At 36.5% G+C, this 21,903-nt stretch overlaps 1 protein-coding gene across 1 annotated transcript in view; it reads right to left on the bottom strand.

Annotated features, from left to right (window-relative positions):
* SMARCA5 (SNF2 related chromatin remodeling ATPase 5) overlaps positions 1-21,903 on the bottom strand; it is a 38,230-nt gene that overhangs the window by 10,483 nt on the left and 5,844 nt on the right. Inside the window, exons 3-14 of the mRNA XM_090290416.1 lie at positions 20,011-20,177; positions 16,018-16,118; positions 14,518-14,618; positions 13,569-13,748; positions 12,261-12,416; positions 12,043-12,174; positions 10,528-10,596; positions 6,794-6,903; positions 4,755-4,981; positions 2,429-2,550; positions 2,195-2,347; positions 392-524 (exon numbers count right to left, since the gene is read on the bottom strand). Coding sequence (XP_090146542.1) covers positions 392-524; positions 2,195-2,347; positions 2,429-2,550; positions 4,755-4,981; positions 6,794-6,903; positions 10,528-10,596; positions 12,043-12,174; positions 12,261-12,416; positions 13,569-13,748; positions 14,518-14,618; positions 16,018-16,118; positions 20,011-20,177 — 1,651 coding nt within the window. The remainder of the gene's footprint in view (positions 1-391; positions 525-2,194; positions 2,348-2,428; positions 2,551-4,754; positions 4,982-6,793; positions 6,904-10,527; positions 10,597-12,042; positions 12,175-12,260; positions 12,417-13,568; positions 13,749-14,517; positions 14,619-16,017; positions 16,119-20,010; positions 20,178-21,903) is intronic.

Here is a 21,903-nt window from a genome sequence, read left to right as displayed (position 1 = left end):
ACGGAGTGCTTAGAACACGTAAATAATAATCACCACAGCTCTATTTACATGTACCACACTGAATGCTAGGAATTTTACGTCCATTGTCCCATTTAATCCTTAAAAATACTAAATAGTAGTTACCTTTATCCCCATTTAATAGATTAAAAAACAGGCTCAGATAGTGTAAGAAAACTACTCACTGGCAGAGTCAATATTCAAATGTAAACCTTCCTAAGCCCAAACGCTTCTTCTTAACAAAACCAAAGCTTACTCTCTCCAGAATACAAACATTGCTGGCTGCTAGCTTGATTCAATAAATGCTTAATTAATAATAAGAATCTCCTAAAAAACTCATGGAAAAAATATGCATTGATCCTCCTTGGTAAGTTTTTAAGGGTCTAAGGCTCACCTTGTTGAATGACTATTGAATCCAGCCTGAGTTTCATCTCAGCACGCTCCACTATTCTCTCTTCTACGGTGTTATCAGTTATAAAGCGGAACACTCTGACGGTCTTCGTCTGTCCAATTCTGTGTGCTCGATCCTGGGCAAATTACCACGTATGTTGAAGAAAGTTAAAATTTTCACATAACAACATCTGAGTGTGTATACTGAGAAACAAAATTTATACATTCTCAAGTACAGAACTTCTAAAAATTATGTAATAAAAACTATACTAAAAACAGATGCACAGAACGTTACTATTTCTTAAATTCTGTTTCTTAGTTTCAATCAAATTATTTGGTTATCTCACAAGGAAAACTTATAGAAAGTATGGAATACACTATACCTGTTGAATCCGTTAGAAACTATCAGATTAATTTTACTAGATTATGCTGAGATAAAATACACATAACTTTTACAAGAAGAAATTAGTTTTTAAAGTTGACAGAAGTTTTTTAAAAATCTTTTTCTTCTGTTTAAATTCAACATGTTTTTCTACTTAAATGAAATATAAATTTTCACTGCTATAAATTCTACAAACAATATAAAAATACTAGTCTTTACATATTACCCAATTACCTAAAGACAAGTAGTAAAATTAATGAGAATTCTATTTTCTGTTTAACTTCTGATAAGTTCACAAGCCACATCCCTACCAAATCCCGTCTAACTGACCAATTTTTCCCAGCCGTCCTTACAGAGAATACAGGAAGAAAGCGACTAACACCAGGGACTTCACGGTTGGTTTTCATGGTCACCAGTATCATGGGTCAAGTCGTTAGCAATGTCAGTCTTAAGAACTTGTAAGTTTTCTATTTAATCTACAGATCATAAACATCTCAAAAAAGAATGCTCTTCCTTCTCAGGCCAGAGTGGCTCAGTTGGTTGGGTGCTGTCTCAACCCACAAGGCCACGGGTTTGATTCCTGGTCAGGACACGTGCCCAGACAGCAGGTTCAACACCACCCCCCCTCACATCGGGGCGTGTACAAAAGGCAACCCATTGATGTTATTCTCCCTGTCTTTCTCTGTTTCATCATCTCCCTCCTTCCCTCTCTCTTAAAAAAGAAAAAAATAAAGTCTTTCTGATCTGGTTGGTATCTAGTATGGCAGGCAGGTAAGTAGCTCACCAAAGCCATTTCCCTTTCCTCCTGGGGCACAACTATACTATCACCCGGCAATTCCCTTCCAGTCACTGATGTAATTAGTTCTGGCCAATGAATATGGGGGCACTTTCAGATATGATCCATAAAAAATTTTCCTCAAAGATCTGCTTCTTTGTTTGCTGTAAAAAAATTTTTTTTTCCCTCAGCTGCCCCTCTTCCCCCTTCTCCACCAGGAGACAGAGAATGGAGCAAAACTCCAGGCTCCTAAGCTATGGCAAAGCTGTAAGATGAAAATATAGATGGTCCCAGACTTACAACAATTTGACTTACAATTTTTTGACTTTATGATGGTATGAAAGTAATATTCAGAGAAACCAGCTAGGCTAACTATAATGTTCAGTAAGTTAAACACATTTTTGACTGATAATATTTTAAACTTATGATGGGATGATGTCCCAAGAACACAACCCACTGTAAGTTGAAGAGTATCCTATCCGTATACTGATTGAGATAGAAGAGTATTTGTAAAATATCATCATAAACTATCAGGTCAGAGCAAAATAACATTCTACTAGGTTAAATCACTGGCGTTTGTAGATTGTCTATTAGCCTGCTCTATACAAAAGATCGATAAGCACAGAGTAAATATATCTGTTATCTCTTACCATGGCCTGGAGGTCAACTTGGGGATTCCAATCAGAATCATACAGAATCACCACATCCGCAGTAGCGAGATTGATGCCAAGGCCGCCGGCACGCGTGCTTAGCATGAAAACAAACTTTGTGCTGTTCGGCTCATTGAACGCATTGATGGAGTCCTAAGGCACGAAGTAATCCGACTGTCAGACAAGGGTTGTATCTGGTGCGTTTTTCCCCTCCCCTCCCTGGGTTTTACTCACTTGTCTCTCATCATGGGGAGTCTGCCCATCCAATCTACAGTACTCATAATTTCTCCACATGCAATAGTCTTCCAAAATGTCTAATACCCTTGTCATTTGACTGAAAATTAGTACTCGTGAACCTGTTGATGAATATAACAGCATATTATCAGAAGCTTTAAAAGAAAAAAATTTCTTTAAAATTTTAAAGCTAACCAAAACTAACATTACCCGATTACCCCTTCATTCCAAGCTACCTATTTGATTACAAGAACTATCCCCGTACGTGACTCATTATCCAAGTTAGTCATTCCTCACATTTTCCCCATTATGACATAAATCAAAAAGGGTAATATTTAAACAGCACACTAAAATAAAATACAGTATTTGAAATGAAATAGAAAATAGTACTTGTGTCTGGCCTACGTCTTGCCATCCCAAAGCCTGAATCATTGCTTTTTTATCTCACATACATTTAAAACTGACCTTCTACCGCTGTACAACTCTTCCATGTACATGGCCCTGCATGGCCCCCAACACACACCCAGTACCCGAGCTCCTGCACTCGTTCTGAAGACCCATCCCAGATCAAAGGATCATGAACGTGTGCCTCACATCTCCACTGACAGCCCTTCACTTATCTGCCACGATTCAAATTATGCCACTGGCTTCTGTTTCTTCAGCCAGTGGCACGATGCCTTCCGTAGAATGTATGAAGACAAAAGGATTACTTTGAAAAATGATGACTATGAAATTGCCTGGACTCATAATTTTCTGGTGTCTCACCTTCCACAACCCCAAATGGACATAAGGATGTCAACAGTCTTCATTTTCCTTGCAGAATTTATTACAGCTTTCATTAATATCTGAGTTTTGCAACTCCTCCCAACCAATTAAATTTTTATTTAGCTTTCAAACAAAGCATTTTAGAAATTAATTTCTATAAAAAGGTATAAAAAGGAAAAATAAAACCAATTCACTAACAACTTTAACTATCTATCTTTTTCATAGTTAATATCCTATAGGAGAGTATTGGTATAACTATTTTTTCTTACCAAAATACACAGGGAAACACAAATAAAGAAACCTGAAATCTGAGAAGAGACAAGCAGGTACAATATAGATAAAAAACAAGCTTTGCCATGAGTTTGTAATTGTTTGAGCTGGCTTCATACTAAGTTTGCTCTACATTCATGTAATTTAAATACCGTGTACACATACCACATATTCACTTTGATATAAAAAGCCAGCATGCTGTAAATAAAATTGCTTTGGATTCAGGCACACAATAGTTAATTAAATAATTGAAAAACAGTACCACAAACACAACACCATTGTCACCAAAAGATCTGGGAACCGTGCCTAAGTGGGAAGAGCATTCTTGGCATTTTATAACAAAAAGTTGGTATTTCTGGAAAAGCATATATGAGGTTTGTCTGGGAGAAGTTCAGCCATTGCTAATGTAACAAGAACTGTTTGCTGTTAACATTGATATAATGTGACACCAAGGAGAGTGGACTGGAATGCACATGCGTTGAACAATGACGACTTCACTGTACTAGGCTGGGGGTCGGTAAATGCCACTGAAGTGAGCGTGTGTAGTGTGTGGCTGTCACATTCAAAATGACTGAGCAAGGAGAGCAATGAAACTGCATCAAATTTTGCATTCAGCTTGAACATTCCTGCACGGAAACTATTCAGATGCTTCAGAAGGCCGCAGCTATGGGCAACTGGTGATTGGCAGCTTCATCACAATGTGCCCGCTCACCCATTATATCTAGTGCAGTTTTTTGGTGAAAGATCAAATCACCCAGGTGACTCAGCCCCCCTACAGCCCAGATTTGGTGCCCTGAAACGTCTGGCTTTTCCCAAAACTAATCACCGTTGAAAGGGAAGGGATTTCAGACCGTCGATGAGATTCAGGAAAATACGATGAAGCAGTTGATGGTGACTGGGAAAACCGTGTTAAGGTTCCAAGACGCCTACTTTGAAGGGGACTGAGGCGTCATTGTCCTATGTACAATGTTTCCTGTATCTTCTTCAATTAATGCCTCTACTTTTCACAGTACATGGCTGGATACTTTCTGGACAGGTCTCACAGAAAATAAGAATTCTCCCCACCAAATCCAGGGAATACGGTTGCCCTAACTACTAATCATTTTCTAAAAGATTTAAGGCCTACAATTTAGAAAAAGGTGAAGCTCAGACAGAAGTTTTAAAATATTCTACACTTCAACTTTGGGCAATGCTGGAGTTATCTTTTCAAAGTGTAGTTATTCCTATTTTAACATTAGAACTTTAAAAATGTTTTCACTACTTCTTAATTTGATACCAGTCATACAGATACCTTGTTCTTTTAATTTAGGAAGCAGCTTGTCTAACACCACCATTTTGCCACTGTTGGTAACCAGATGCATGTCTGTTGTATAAGGTGGACCAGGCTCAGCTCCATCGAAGAGATATGGATGATTACAGCATTTCCTCAACTGCATCAGGATGTTCAATAACCTCATTTTGTCCATCTTCCCTGCAGAGTTTAGTATGTCTATATCCTTCATTAATATCCGAGTATACCTATGGAGAAGAAAAATATCTTAGGAGGGCGCCAATGCTCCTTCATCAGTCCCTGCCACTTGACACACTCAATCCCCTTCCCCATCTCAACCCAAAGATCCCTGTCCAAACAACCCATCAACTTCTAAGGCATGGTTAGCAATTTACCATGCATAACCTCTTCCTTTTCTCCTGTTTTTCTTTATTGCCCTCAATGTTCTAGTGTTCACGTATGCTTTGGGCCTTGGGGTCCAAAGCTGTGTAAATTTATCTCCTTGGGATCAGTTAAAATAAAACGGTATGACACCACAGTTTAAAATAATTAATAAGCATAACTTGTATGTTTCAAACATTATTTTGTTTTGTAGTCTGTCCCAACAGATTGTCACTATTCCTGACTCATTGTAGCTAGTACAGCATCTACGTAAGGACACTAATTTGAGGAGGGAGAAAAAATCATGAGAGGTTAGACATAATGATGAGAGCAAGATGAATACAATGTGATTTACATATAAACAAAAAACATGGGAGAGGGCAATGAAGCTACAGCTATAGGCCAGATTGTAGGAAGTCTCGAATGTACACTAAGAATTTAGACATTCCCTGCAGAAAAGAACAATCCGTCTAAATACCAAAGTTTTAGAACCTTGAAACTTCTGAACAAAATAACTTAATCTATGCAACGTATGCTTAACAACTCCAATTATAGGGCACAAAATATTATTAAAGGCAGTCCTTTCAATAACAATCACAATTTTTATATGAAGTTTACCGGTATGTTTAACTAAAAAAGATGTCACCCTTTAGCACTGAGTCATGTTTTAAGTTCTGTATTTTAGAGCCATACAAAATAAGCCTAGTATCTTCACTACCCTATAGAAACCTTTCAGAAGTTTTAAGAACATTTAAGATGGTCTGCCTTCTACGATGGTTCTTTCCCAGATAACACACCCATTTCTTTAAATTTGAGCCTTCCAATATGTTTCCCAATAACTCCATCCCCCTGTGTAAATTCTTATCAATATTAAGGACAGAACTGAATATACAATAGAACCAGTCAAGAAGAGGGTGGCTATTTATTTCCTGCCTTTAAACACTACACTTATAATATGTGCCAAGGTTATTACAGTATCTTTTTCTGCATCTACTTCACATTTTTGATTCATGTTGAGCTATCACAAAATAAATAAATAAAATTCCTAAGTCAAAGGTTTCTAGCATTTTGAATTTCATACACTCATAAAACTTAGGCAAGAAAAAGAAACTTACAAGGTTTTCAAGTTTTTCCTTTTGTCCTAAGTTGGTGTTTAAAAGTAGCTACCATGTATCATCATCATGATTTTGCAAAAAGACATTTTATCCTGCCTAAAATAAGACACCAACAAGGAATGGAAGCTTTTCAATTAACTAAATAAATGTAGCTTTATGGAATAAAATACAGCACTGAATTTTTCTGATGTTTGTACAAATAATCTGCAACTTTATCATAGACTAGCAGCAATCCACGATCCAAAATTTATGACCTACTAAGTTACCAAATATATGTCTCGTGTCTGTGCAACCAAAGCTTCCTTTTAAAAAAACTCAAGTAGAGGGCTTTATATTGTATTCCCATTTAATAAATTTCTAGTTTAATTTTCAGATTCATAAATATCTCATCCTGATTCTATCATCTAATAGTTTCATAAATTTGATTGGTAAGCTTGATGTTATATGACCAGAAAACTCTTCAGGCTTAATTCAATCCAGCAAACAGAAATTCCTGGAAGTTACAAATTAGGAACACAATATACAAATAAAAATTAGTGATGAATCAACAATGATATTACATACCATTCCCTTTGCATTTTGCTGAGACCCACATAGATTTTCACTTCCTTCTTTGGAGGCAAACTCTTTTCAACATCAGCCTTAATTCGACGAAGGAGGAATGGACGTAAAACCTTAAAAGAGTAAAACAAACAAAAAAAGGAGATGATGTTATCTATAACTCAAGTATTTAATTTCAAGATCTCAAAACTGCCTATTAAGTACACAGAAAGGAAACTTCTTTGCTTGAATACCAAGTTAGTTTTAGGATTTCTCCCTTCCAAATATATAATAACTATTAGTGAGTTCATGAAGGGTAATACAAAATCATTATTTACTCAAATACATATTGAGTATATCTTGTTACACTGGTTTGTTTTATTGAACATTATGTTTGTAGACATGTCCATGTTGTATGCAGTAATTAACTTTCAAAAAATAAGTTGTCAAGTATAAAACTGAAGATAACCTATTTTTATTTGTATCCTCTTTTGTTCTATTTATACAGGCTTATCAAAACAGTATTATCACAAAACACAGACTGGTGAGAAAAACAATCAGCAACGCGTCTCTACTATCACGTAGGGAAGCTACCAGGGCCCTAGTCAACAGCCAGACATGCAAGCGAAGACGTTCACCCCACTGGCCCTCTTCCAGGATTGTCCAGGTAAATGCAGCAGGATGAATCCAAGTAAAACCAGCAAAAAAACCACTTGGTCAACCATTAAGTTCTGGAGTTAGTAAAATATATGGTTATTAAGGTTTTTAGGGGGTGGGATGGGGTGTTTTGCAGTAAAAGATAACTGATACATCAAATAAGTATTATCTCCTTCCGAAGCATACCCATACTGATTCTGAATATCCTCTTTCAAGACACAGGAATTTCAGAGTAAACACCGAGAGAGAGTAGAAAGGTTGCTACCAGACCTCTTCTCCTGGATTTGAAAAGCATCCCCATGAGTTTCTGAGCATAAACAGAGATGCCAAAACTGGTTGATTCTGTTGTGTGGGTTTGGTCTGCATTACCTACAAGCACCCATCTATTTATTGGGCTGACCAAATAGTTCATGTGGTTTCTTCCATATGAGGGCTCTTGTTGTGCTTAGCTGTCTTTAACTTCATTTGAAACAATTTTATTAGATTGTTTCGTGACAGCTGTCATATCAGTGTACATTTAAAAAAACACCCATCAAAATTGGTGAATTTTTGTTCAGCCATTCTAATATTAAAGATGGAAGAAAACATGCAACATTTTCAGCATATTATGCTTTATTACTTCAAGAAAGGAAAAAAACGCAACTGAAACACACAAAAAAGATCGTGCGGTGTGTGGGGAAGGGGCCGTGTCACAGGGGTTTGCGGTGGTTCTTGGTTCTATGGACACTTTGGCCAAATACCTCTTTGCTGTGGGGCCATCTTGTGCATTGGAAGGTGATTAGCAGCACCCCGGCCTCTACCCACTAGAAGCCACAAGCAAGGAGGTAGCCGACATACTCAGAATATCCAAATCAATAAAGTTATTAGTGAAAATGAAAAATGGGTCTTTTATTTTGTGAAAAAAACTAAATGGACTTTTTGGCCAGCCCAACAGTAAGGTAAAGTGTACATAAATGCTCTACAACCCTTCAAATAAGTAAACCTAAACTGAGGGCTTACAGGACTGAACACCATCTAATTCAAAACAAGGTGTCTAGGAGATTATCATCTTTATTTAACAAAATGAATTTCAGTACACAAGAATTTTAAAGTCGTCGTCGTCGTCGGCAGCCGTCCGTCTCGAGAGACGATGGTGTAGCTTCTTAAGAGTCTATCTGCACCGCCAAGAATGGCTGTGCAGTCCAACTCGGGAGTGACACGGTATCTGTCTCCTCCCGTGTTGAATCGACATCTTGTGATGACGCTGGAGTGTCCTCTCCAGTGAAGCTGAAGCTACAGAGCCTGGGCAGGGTGATATGGAGGGTCTGCTGTTGCCCATGCAGCAGACCCCCCCTCTCTTCGCAGCTGAAGGATCCAAGGGAAAGACGGAGTCAATACAGCTTGGCTTCAGGTGCGCCGCAGGAGTTGCCGGTGTTGACTACAACGTCAAACCGCCTTAGGGACTCCTAATTTTAAAGTACCATATAATTATATATGTATACAGAAATACATATTTGGACTTTCATACACTTAACTTTTCCCCTTGTTCAAATATCCACTATGAGCCTGGATTGTGCTAAGGATACAAAGATGAATGTAAGTTGTACACATGAAACTAATATTATATTGTATGTTAACTTTACTTAAAAAAAGAGACAAATAGAAGGTATGTTTCTTGCCTTTGTGTATGCAATGCAGCAGGGGAAACTTATAAATTAGTCATTTCAACACCCTGCGTAAAGTTCTATAATGTCAGAACTCCAAGATTATAAAGATGGAGTACACAGGAGTCTCTTGACTGGCCTCAGCCTTGGTATTCAGAGGTGGTGACTTAACCAGTGAGTCTTAGGCTAGGTATTAATAAAGAAGGCAGGAAAGGGGACACCAGATGTGACAGAAAAATAAGCAAAGAGACTGGAATTGGCACAATGTTTACAGAAACCTGACCTGGGTTCAGCAATTCTAGAAAACTAAAGCTTGACCTAAGAAGTGAAATAACTAGTCTTAGCGGGGGCAGTGGGGGAACCTCACCTCGTAAGTTACATACATGCCTAATCAATATGCAGTACATAGGAAGCTAATATTGAATGTTAACTGTAATTTTAAAAAGAAGTGAAAGAGAAGTTGGAAAAATGTTAGAAAGGTTAGATCATATAAGGGGGGATTATGCCCCTCTCTAAGGGAACAACTGTAACGCCTACAGACATTTCTGGTTATCACAAATCAGGGCTTGTTACTGGCATCTATAGAGTAGAAGTGTCAGGACGCTGTTAAATAGGAAAACCACCTTCCCTTTCCCTGAAAGAATTATCCAGACTAAAATGTCAATAGTTGAAAAGCCCAGTTAGGTCATGAAAGGCCTCCTATGCATGCCTTGCTTACAAGGTCTGGCTTTCTCCTGCTGGCCAGGATTTCTTAATTTGGGGGTCTATTGGAGAAATTTATCTCTCTACCAGCTTTCACTTATTAATATTCATAGGAAGGACAGAACTAAAATTCACAGCAAAACATATCAATTCTGCTCACAATGCACTGTTAGGAGTTGCTTGTACACAGTCACTGGACTTAAGAACATTCATCCCACAAAATGAAGGTTGCTGGTTCGATTCCCGGGCAGGGCATATGCCTGGGTTGCAGGCTGGCCCCGGTGGGGTCATGTGAGGGAGGCAAATGATCAATGTTTCTCTCTTACACTGATGTTTCTCTCCCTCTCTAAAATAAGAACAACAACAATAATAATAATTTAAAAAAGAACAGATGGAGCTTTAGCCTTTCAGAATGGAACCTGTTAGATTCCTCTACAGAATGTAAATGAAACGAGCTTTTGAAAAGTTGTCTACGTTAATCCTTATGCAACTCTCCTTCCTCCCACTGTACTGTTTTTTAACCCTAAGGAATTACTTTTTTCTGTCATTAATCCAGGATTGCATGCCAGGTTCTAACGCTAAAACCACCATACGCCACTCCTCACCCGTTAAGATCAGTTAAAAGGAAGGATTCAAACAGATCTGATTCTAAAGAGACTATTTTTTTTTGTTGTTAACAGAAACGTAATCCATTAACTTAAATCTCTATCATTATTCCTATTAGAAATATGCTTTAATCCCACTATAAATACTTACCATGTGAAGCCTCTCAACTAGCTTTTGATCCCCAAGGCAATTGTTTGTATCAAACCAGGAATCAAAGTCCTAATTAACAAACAAAAAATATGCAAGATCAGAGATAATATTAACTACAAATGTCCTTTTATGCTACCTATAACAATGATTTCTAGAACTGTTTAATATTTGAGTTTTAAACCATAAAAATCATTTAGTTCTAGCCCATTATTCATATGTGCATTGTTGTTAGCAATTAACTTTGTAACTAGTTTGAGAATTATATTACTTTCCAACATTTTTCTAAAAAAACATCATGATGACAATTTCCAGTGAAAATAGTTGGAAAGCAAGTTTTATAGAAATAACTAGAAAATATGCTAGGAAAAGACCCTTCCTCAGTTTCAGAAAAGCTTAAAAATTAAAATCACTTTACAGTTTGTTCTCTAAGACAACTCAGACTACTCAAATACAAGGTTTCCAGACCAATGTCAATTTCAATTAAATTTACTAAAACTGCGATTAAGATTATCAGCATTTCATTAATGTTTGGGTAGGATTTAAACAGTTAGTCTCCTTACCTCTTTAGTATATTTACTATATATGTATTTGCTATGCTCATAAACATAACCTTAGAATTCATTGTGTTAACTAAAACAAAGCTTTAACAGAAATTATTAAATAAATGAGTGTCAATAAGCAAGAAAAAGAAATTATCTCAAAGACAAAAACATAAATGCAGAACTAAAAAAACTTTCTGAGACTGATTCTCTTTCAAAAACATAAATTTCTCTATTATTTTAAAATGTGCTTTAATATACCAATCCAAAATTAACACCTAAGGACTTATTTGAATAAACGTACTAACGCAGAGCTCTTCAAAGACTCTCTCTCTTTCTCCTTCCTTCCAGGCAAGGGAACAAAGGTTCAAAATGAACTCTGGTCAAGCAAAAACCTGAAATTACTAACAGCACAGATTCTTGACATATGCACATACAATGTTCGTAGGTACAACCAACAGTTCAAATGGCTAATTAACCATTTCTATTAGTGCAAATAATCTATAAAGGCGATGATCAGGTTTTACATTTGTTAGACCATAAAAAAAATAGGCAGATTTCACCAAATTTGAAGGCCGTCTTGGACAGTGGCCATCTTTGGGATCTAAAACACAGGCAACGTGAGGTACAAAAATTCACTTGGGGAAAACTCAGAGCAGGAACACAAGCCGTCAGCCTAGAACTACTGAAACAAAGTTAGCCCAACATGATTACCAAACAGGAATGCAAATCTATGACATTGTGAAAGGAGAAAACAATGATTGATAAAATGAAATTAAAATTAAAAGGCACAAAAGTAAATGTTCAGGATGCATAAGAAACTAACTAGGTTACACCAGGCTAACTACGTAAAGTACAAAAAATGATTCTCTCAAGCAGTGCTGAAAAGCAGGCCACTTCTATAACAAGAAAATGTATAGCACTTAAACAAAAATATTATTATTAGTCCAACCAGAGAACAATTAGAAATACTTACATCAGCTGAATTAAAAACATCTGGCAATAAAAAATTAAGAAGTGACCAGAGCTCATGCAAGTTGTTCTGAAGTGGTGTTCCAGTTAGTAATAGTCGATTTGTAGTCTTGAATTCCCTCACTATTTCTGACAACTGAAAGAACCAAATTCATCATCAGTATATTCTGCATATTGACCACGTAACAGCACAAATAATTTCACATCTAAATATCGAATTACCTTAGACTTTTCATTTTTGATCCTGTGAGCTTCATCTATAACTAAGTACCTCCAGTTGAATTTTTTAAAGACAGACTTCTCTTTAATAAGCATTTCATAAGATGTTACACATACATCCCATTCTCCCGGTAATAAAACATCTCTGACAAAAGCAGCCTGTGTAGCAAAACAAAACCAAAAATATATATATTTATATATACCATGCAGATATAAACTATACATTAAATTTGTTGATAACAAGGAATCTAATACATAAACGGTGTGGGAATATTAAAAAGGGCTAGAGTTCTATTATGGAAGCATCTAGAATCAGCTTTCTTATCACCAAAGTTAACCTCATCAACCATCTAAGTGTAAAAGTCATGTAGTAAAAAATAACTGACAAAAGTAATCAGTGCAAAATTCAACAGACTAACTCTTAAAGTGGTTTCTTTCTTTGATTCCACTAGGTCCTGAAATTCTCGGGAGACAGGTTTAGGCAAGGGTCAGGGAAGCAGTTCTCACATAAAGACAGACAGTGGACTGGACTGAAGGATCGTTTGCGGTAAGCATTTCATGCCTTTCATGTTCATGAATGTACTCAGACATTGCTATTACTGTTCTCATTTTACAAGTGAGGAAAGTGAAGCAGACAGTGGTTATACAATCAGACTTAAAAAGCAACTTGGTAAGTTAAAATACTCAAAGTATATATAAAGGAAGAAAAAAATTTTTGAATCATCACTGATAGGTAAATGAAGGGAAAATAAAAGTACATAATCTTTCACTCAAGCCTAAGTAAACTTTTACATCTGAGCTTTACATTTTTAATAGTATTATTTCAACTTCTCTAAAAGAATGTGTCAATGGATCAACATTTTAACTTATTTTGATAGCTATCATACCAACTCACCAAATTATTATAATTGACTTACACCATCTTTAAAAACTACTGTTTTATAACTAGTACCATTATATGCATCAATCTAAAAATCTGGCTCCTTAAAAATTTGCAAGCACTTCACACACTTGTCTTCTTTTAAAACAAACAAAAAAATGCTTCTAGAATGAAAAGACAGACTTTGATCTTATACAACCACCCCCAAAAGCAGGAAAAACAAACTATATCCTTCAAGTTCTCTATAGTCTACAACTCCTTTTCCTCAGTATGATCTTAACCACCAAGACACCACTACACTTGTAAACTACTACTATTTGTAAAGACCATGTTTATTACTGGACCCCAAGTCTTTTATCCTTCCTCTAGCCATCTCCCTCCTCCAAACCTAAATTCAAATTCTTTTAATACCAAAAGTACTAGAAACTTACTCTTTGTTCTTTATCTCCTATCAAACAAACAGATCGAAGTGTCGGTACCCATCGTTTGAATTCACTCATCCAATTGTGTAACGTAGATTTAGGAACCAAAACCATATGAGGGCCAGGAATGTTTCTATAGTGTTTCATATACCCAAGAAGAGAAATGGTTTGAAGAGTCTTTCCCAGGCCCTGAAAGAGTTCAGAATAAACACAAAGCAATTAAAAAACAAAAACAAAACAGATGCATATTTATACTTCCTGATGTATACATTTAAAAGTTGTTTTAATAGCTAACAAATAGCAAAAACTTGGTATGTGTCAAGTTTATAAGTATTATGTCATTTAATCTTTATAAGTCTATGAAGGAGGTACTATTTTACCATCCCAATAAGGCCCAGATTAAGTAACCTTTCCAAGGTCATCCAGCAGAACTAGAACTGAAACCCACTTCTTTTGACTCTATACTGTCCCCAAGCAATTAACTGTTACAGAACTATAGGCACACGGAAACGTTTTTAAACATTCACCACATAACTGGTAAGTAAACAACAAGAGATAAAATGTTTTATGAGACAGAACTGTACAAACTGCCACCCTGGAAAAAATATTTATTGTTGATAAATTAAACATTCAATGGCCTCACCTGATTTTTACAGAAGTGGTGAGAAATGGCCAAGTCATTATAAGTCAACCAAAAGCATGCTTCTCAAAGTGTATTTTCAAGAATGTGTTCCTTTCACAGAAAAAAAAATTCCTCGCAATTTACGTACAGATTCCACTTACACAACTAAAGCAAGCTGCTTGTATCAGTTTGACAGAGAATTAGTTCGCTAACAGTTCTAGATTGTAATCAACAAAGCTGTTTTACAGTCTTCACTTTTACAAATTTTATGGTATAACGGTATAAAATATTTTAAATTAAAAAATACAAATTTCTTCAAAACTCCTGAACACATACCATTTCATCTGCAAGGATTCCATTGATGCCATTCTCATACAAAGAAATGAGCCAATTTAATCCTCGGACTTGATAATCTCTCAGTTTACCCCACTTTACATCTAGGAACAAAAGAAAAAACACAATGCACATTTTAGAGACAAGAAATATAGGTAGGCGATACCTCGCATCTGACCTCAGGTTTATTTTGGGCCTGCATGTGCTTCCTCTGACTTTCCTCACCAGGCTTTAGGATGGGAAATCTGTAAGTTCCAGTTTTACAAGTCCCTAAAGGTAGCTGCTGTGGTTTCGACTGGAGTAGGACCAGATGGATAGGAAAAACGATAGCCAAGTGCAGAAAGTGTGACTGTGAGCAGCAGACCCGCCCCAATCACTCGGTTCCTCTGTCGTCCACGCACCTGTCCTGGAGGGTCTGGACCCCGTTTTCTTTCTGAATGTCATCACAAGTGTCTCTAACCACGTGCTTCTTACCTTCCATGACGACCCAGAGGTTCTCTGAGAGTTTTCTTTCAGGGTTTACTACACACCCCTTCCCAAACAATCACCAAGTATATGCATCACAATCACTTGACTCTTTTTTAGTTAGTACATTTGGTATCCGATCATCGTTTGAAACATACTACTTTAGGATAAAAAGCTAACCAATGCTGGGAAAACTAGTTACAATGTAGGAATGTGAGAAAAAAATAACCCAAATAATTCGATTTCCTTTTCCCTTGTATCATGTAACTGTCTCTGGCCTATAGCTGCATGAAAGAAAAAATGGGAATTGAGTACTCTATGGCCAAAAACAAAAAAACCGAGAAAACAAGTGAAGGTACACTTTTTCTAACCAGATTCTGGTCTTGCCTGAAGTTTAATTTGCTAAGAATTCAAGTTAACAGTAATTAAAAAAAAAAATCCAAATACTATGTTTTATATGATCTTTATATACATATTTTCCCCCTCTCAGCTACTATGACCACACAAACGAGTCCTCAGATGAGGCAGAGACAGGTGGAGAACAATGCTGCGCTTCAGTAAAGACAGATGGAAGTTTCGGTGCCCCTGGACAAATAAAGATTACAGGTCAAACCTAAACCTCATTAACCATGCTTTCTTCTGCACAAAACCACTAAGTAGCAAATCTCAGAAAAAATATTAAACAAATCCATACAAAAGACCAATAAAATAAGTCTTCATCATGTACCTTTTTTTACACATTAGTTTTCTTACGTGAGAGACTAATATAAGGCAAAAATGATTTCGAGTTTCACATGTTCATTCAGACAACAATAGACACAATGGCATTTTATGCCCCCCCCGAAATACAGCACCACTATCACAATATATTATCATTTTCATCAAAAATATCTGGTTTATTTCACAATCAATACATTTCAAAAGACTACTAAAATTTCCCTTGACAAATTACAGCCAAAAAAACCTCAAAACATTAACCAAAGGATGCTCAAAAGGGCATCTGTCTAAAAATCAAGCAATTAAGTATGTATAACATACATGAAGGAGAGTCTTCAAATCGAGTACAAACATTGGTTGCTTTGGAGCTTTCTGTTAATAGTTCTTCATCCTCCTCTTGCTCTGTTCTACGGTGTCGATAGCTGTCGAGTTTAAAATAAAATCAAGTGATATGAGTTTTGGCTTTAATTGTAACTAACTGTTATTATTTCAACATTAACAGTCAAGCTGGCTGACCAAGATACCACAATAATTTTTTAACAGGCATCTAAATTAAGATTAGGAAAGTGAACAGTAGAAATAGAGAGTACATTTAAACCTGAAATGTCTTAAATGCTTTTCCAAAACAGAGAATTGTTAAAAAAACGTAGTACCTTAAGTTAAACCAGAACCTGATAAGCTTATATGTGATAATTTATTTTCAAGGAAACATGCAGCCAATAAAACCTCATAATTTGTATTTCAAAGTTACCTTTTTAAGTACTTTGAAGAAAAAGTCCCATAAAAGTTTAAAAACTACAACTGTCACCAAAAGCTGCAAAATATGCAAAAGAGACACTCAGGAGCTTAAGCAGGGACTGTTTGATAATCAGAGATTAATCAGAATTACTCAAAGCTTTTTAAATACACAACCCCAGATTTGATATCTGAATCATCAGATATATCCCTTTAAAAACTAGTTTTCTAAAGTTCTATCACCAGATTTCTTAATCTCTAAAGGGCTTAGGTTAAACTACTCACTCCCCAATTCTGAAGCATCCAATTATATACCTTTATACTTTCAACAAACATGTCCATTTAAATTAGAAAACAGCAGACAACTTCTGGCCAAGATGTAGGCATAGGTAAATGTGCTTCGTCTCCCTCCACAACCATAAGGAATACACCTACCTCAAAACTAAAAACAACCAGAACTACCAGAAAATCAAACTGCATGGAAGTCCAACAAACAAAGATATAAAGAAGTAATACTCATCCAGATGAGTGCAACAGCTCTACTTAAGACACAGAGGCAAACACAAGAGGTGGTCAAGGTGAGGAGACAGAGAGGTATGGCCCAAATTAGGGAGCAGATCAAGGTGCCAGTGGGAGAACTAAGTGACAAGGAGATAGCCAACCTCACAGACGAGGAGACAGCCAACCTAACAGACGCACAGTTCAAAATATTGGTGAAAACAATGCTCACAGACTTGACACACAAGATTAAGTATGACAAACCCATAAGGGAAGAAATGCTATGCTAAATGAAATGAAGGAAAAGCCACACAAAACCAATGGTGAAGGGAAAGAAGCTGGGGTTCAAATCAATGATTTGCAACATAAGGAAGAAATAAAAGTCAACCAGTACAGAATGAAGAAATATGAATTGAAAAAAATGAAGAGAGACTTAGGAACCTCTGGGACAACTATAAATGTGCCAACAACCAAATCATAAGGGTGCCAGAAGGAGAAGAGAAAGAGCAAGAAATTGAAAACTTATGTGAAAAAAATGATGAACGAAAACTTCCCAAATTTGGCAAAGGAAATAGACATAGAAGTCCAGAAAGCACAGAGAGTCCCAAACAAGCTAGTCCCAAACAGGATCACACCAAGACACATCATAATTAAAATGTCAAAGGTTAAAGATAAAGAAAGAATCTTAAAAGCAGCAAGAGAAAAGCAGAGAGTTGCCTACAAAGGGGTGCCTAAAGACTGTCAGCTGATTTCTCAAAAGAAACTTTGCAGGCAAGAAGGGACTGGCAAGAAGTATTCAAAGCGATGAAAAGCAAGGACCTACAATGAAGACATAACTATCCAGCAAAGCTATCATTTAGAATGCTTCTCAGACAAGGTAAAGCTAAAGAAGTTCATCATCACCAAGCCATTATTACATGAAATGTTAAAGGGACTTATTTAAGAAAAAGAAGATAAAAACTATGAACATTACAATGAGTACAAACTCACAATTACTCAAAAACAACTGAATTTAAAAAATAAAAGCAAAAACAAAAGAAACTAAGCAAATAATAAGAATAGGAACAGAATCATAGGTATAAGGATCATTTGGAGGGTTATCAGCTGGGAGGGGGGAGGGGGAGAAATGGGGAAATGGTGCAGAGAGTAAGAAGCATAATTGGTTGGTACAAAATAGACAGGGGGAAGTTAAGAATAATATAGGAAAGGGTGAAGCCAAGGAACTTATATGCACGACCCATGGACATGAGCTAAGGGTGGAGGGATTGCTGGAGGGAAGGGGGCTGTTGGGCAGAGGGGAGCAAATGGAAAATAAAAATGGGACAACTGTAACAGCATAATCAATAAAATATACTTAAAAAAAAAAAGCCCAGCAGATTATGCCACTCTTATGAGCTCTAAATCTAATTTAGCTTAATTTCTACCTAGAGAAGAGAAAAAAAATCTATTGAGACTCCATTTCCCCAATAACCTGAACAAGTAGATCAATTTTATATCTGCCAGAGTATCTTGATCTTATAGCATCTTAATAGAAGTGGATTTCATGACATCATATTGACTAACCCATTACAATAGCCACTACAGTTCACACTTCTAAGAAGATAGCACTGATGCCATTTATGTAGCTGCAAGTTTCTTAAGTCTGAAACAATGTAAATACACCCAAAGTACAAAGTTTCCTCATGAAGTTTCATAGGTATTAAATAATAGCACTCTGGGTATATACATGGACAGGCAAACCCGGAATTTATTAACATTAAAGAATTGTGCACTTATTCTTACATGTTTAAACTTCAGTCACCTTCAAAGTACTCTCCACTGCTGCAATGCACCTATTGAGACTTTTTTCCATTTCTCAAAACAGTTTTTGAACTCATCGATTTTGATGTCTTTTAGTGCTTCTGCCGTTTTTTGTTGCACCTCTCCCACACTGGCAAAATGTTTCCCTTTGAGGACGTTTTTCATCCGGGGAAACAAAAAGTCGTCTGGGGCGAGATCAAGCAGATAGGGTGGTGGAGGCATGGGTGTCATGCCATTTTTTAGTCAAAAACTGCTGAACACTCAGCGTGGCGTAGGCAGGTACACTCATAAATCACCTATCATGAAATGGGCAAACGTGTTGAATCTTAAAAAAAAAAATTCACTGAAGCTGAGCGCAGCCTCTCACACCCCCAGCTGGGTTCCCAGAACACTTACCTGGCGGGGGAAGCCTATACTACAAGGGACCCACCAGCCAGAATATGCCGGTTTGCGGAGGTTCCTCCTCGTACAATGGATAAGGAATAAGATATATTGGATAAGTGGAAAACACAAATAAATTTAGGTCTTATGTTTATGCTTTTGATGGTAATTCCTTCAAGATAGAGATCATACTTCTCATGTTTCTGTAAATTGTGTAGTAAATTCAAGATGGTTGGTAACAGTTTGGAATTTCCTCTTTTACATAACCTAGAATATTTTTATCACTTATCACATTTCATTTTTCACATGGTCATTCAGGGAGCCAAGACTGTCCTAAATCAATTAATTATGGCAAAGTAAACATCTTAGTTATCCAACTAGCACAAAAATTGTAAAACAGAATTTATAAATTCATCATGTAGGAGTCATTTCACACATTTTGAACAACCTCCTGAGGGTGGTATACACCTTCACACGTCAATTTATATAAAGACGACTAACAAATTTTAAATGAATTGTTGTGACATAAATCATTACAACATTCCACAGACCAGCACACTTAAAATAAAAGTAATACCCTTAATACGAGTATGTGGTTTGAGAGACTAGAGTACACAAGAAAGATCTAAGTTGAAAAGTGGGTTATTCTAGTTACTTCCATGTGACGTTAAACAGGCCACTTAACCTCTGCATTTGTTTCCCGCCAAGGAATGGCATGACATTTGAATTCCCTACTTAATCAGTTGTTGCAATCCACAAACTGTATAATGCTATAAAAATAAGACATTATAGATATTTATGTATTTATACATGTAGAACTACATTCTACCCAAACCAACTGGGGCCAAGGAAGTCACAGAACTAAGACAATTTTTTAAACAAAATGTATATATTACTCACTCGCCAACTGATAGCAAGTTCTGTTTCTCATCCTTTTTTATTCGTGGGCGCCCTGGTTTCATCTTCAAAGGTGAGGTTGGAGTCTTCTGAGCAGCAGGCTGAATGAAATGTGCAAACAGCTCCGTCTGCTTTAATAAATACTCAAATCTATTTGCTCGGTCAGTTTGCTGCAAAAAATTTTAAGATGCATTTTATTAGAAATATTACTCCAGAAATCAAAGCTTCAACATCTCTCCATACAATGAACACAGCAATACAAAGGAACAAACTACTAATACATGCAACAACATGAGTATCAGAAGCTTTATGCTACATAAAAGAAGTCAATCACAAAAGAAGCCAATCATATATATATATGCATATATATATAGTGTATGATTCTACTCGAATGAAATTCTAACTAATGATAGAAAGCAGATCTGAAATAGCAAGGGAAGAGGGCAGGAGCAAACGTTTTTGTGATGATGGAACTGTTTTACAACATAATTGTGGTGATGGTTAAATGAGTGCGTATATGTGCCAAAACTCACTGAATTACAAACTCACATCTCTGCCTATAAGTTTAAAATGTTAGTTTTACAGTGAATTACAAAGACATTTTACCTAGCAAATACAAGACGTATCGAACACCACTGTGCTGTACAAACTGTATTTTTCGAAGGAAAATACAAATTAAAACAGACCCACCAATATAAAAACTGAAAGGCACTTTGACTCTTACTGAAGTTTTCATTATAGTCCCATATAAAAAATAAACACAACAGGTAAATTACGTAAGACTGTCAGAAGGTGACATGTGCTCAGAAGTAAAATAGAGTGTGGCGAGGGGTGACAGGTGGCAAGGGCATCACTGGGATTTTAACCAGAGATGATGTCTCAAGAAAGGGGAAGGGTCCGCTGTCTTAGACCTTAGCACAGCTCTCTAATGCTCAAAAACCCATAATGCCCTGACTGGTGGGGCTCAGTTTGCCTGGGCGTTGTCTCACAAAGCAGAAGGTCCCTGCTTCGGCTCTCAGGGCACATGTCTGGGTCATGGGTTCATTCCTGGTCCCAGTGCTGGCACATGCAAGAGGCAACACATCGATGTTTCTCTCACACGTGGATGTTTCTCTCCCTCTCTTTCTCCTTTCCTTCCCCTCTCTCTAAAAATAAATAAATAAAATCTTTAAAAAATTTTTTAAATAGCTCTAGATGTCTAAGATAGCCTTTTTTCAAAGTGATTCATGATCCATCAGATCAAAAATATCCAAGGATCTTTATTATGGTCTACATGGTGGTTTGAGAACCACTGCCTTAAGGGATTAAGTATAAATTTCACAAAGAATTCTACACAATGATTTCAAAATTCTCTCCCACTACACATTCAACTATTGTTAGGGTAACAACAAACTAGTTGCAAAAAAACAAGGATTTCAGAATATTTACAGAACAAACTTTTGGTAGAATTTTGGCAAAGATTAAGGGGGAAAACAAGCAAAGGCTTTGTTGCTTGAGAGAAAGACATGGTTAAAATAAAAACGACCTGAGGTATTAAATAAAAGATGTGAAGGGAGAAAAACTAACAAATACTAAAAATCAGGAACACTAGACTAAGATCAGGAACCGGAAGGAAATAAATTATAAAATCAAATGGAAGATTAATATCAACAGCCCTGGAAAAGCTTCTTTTTGAGACGGGAGGAAATGACATAGGGCAGCAGAGGCCCTGCATGTTTGGAAATAGATACAAAATAAAGTTAAGACACACCTGTAATTCTTTATGGAGACAGAAAATGAGGGTGTTGGCAGAAATGGGATAGAAAGCTTAATCAGAGTAGTAAAGTTTCAGAATGGCTAAATGGAATTATTAGTAATAAATATTGAAAGCCCAAGAGAGTAAAAAATCACAAATTT

Source organism: Furipterus horrens, unplaced genomic scaffold, assembly GCF_987537825.1.
Source record: "Furipterus horrens unplaced genomic scaffold, mFurHor1.1.pri manual_scaffold_10, whole genome shotgun sequence".
NCBI classification, from domain to species: Eukaryota; Metazoa; Chordata; class Mammalia; order Chiroptera; family Furipteridae; genus Furipterus; species Furipterus horrens.
The sequence above is the reverse complement of the archived record's forward strand: the minus strand, read 5'-3'. Positions and strand labels throughout refer to the sequence as shown.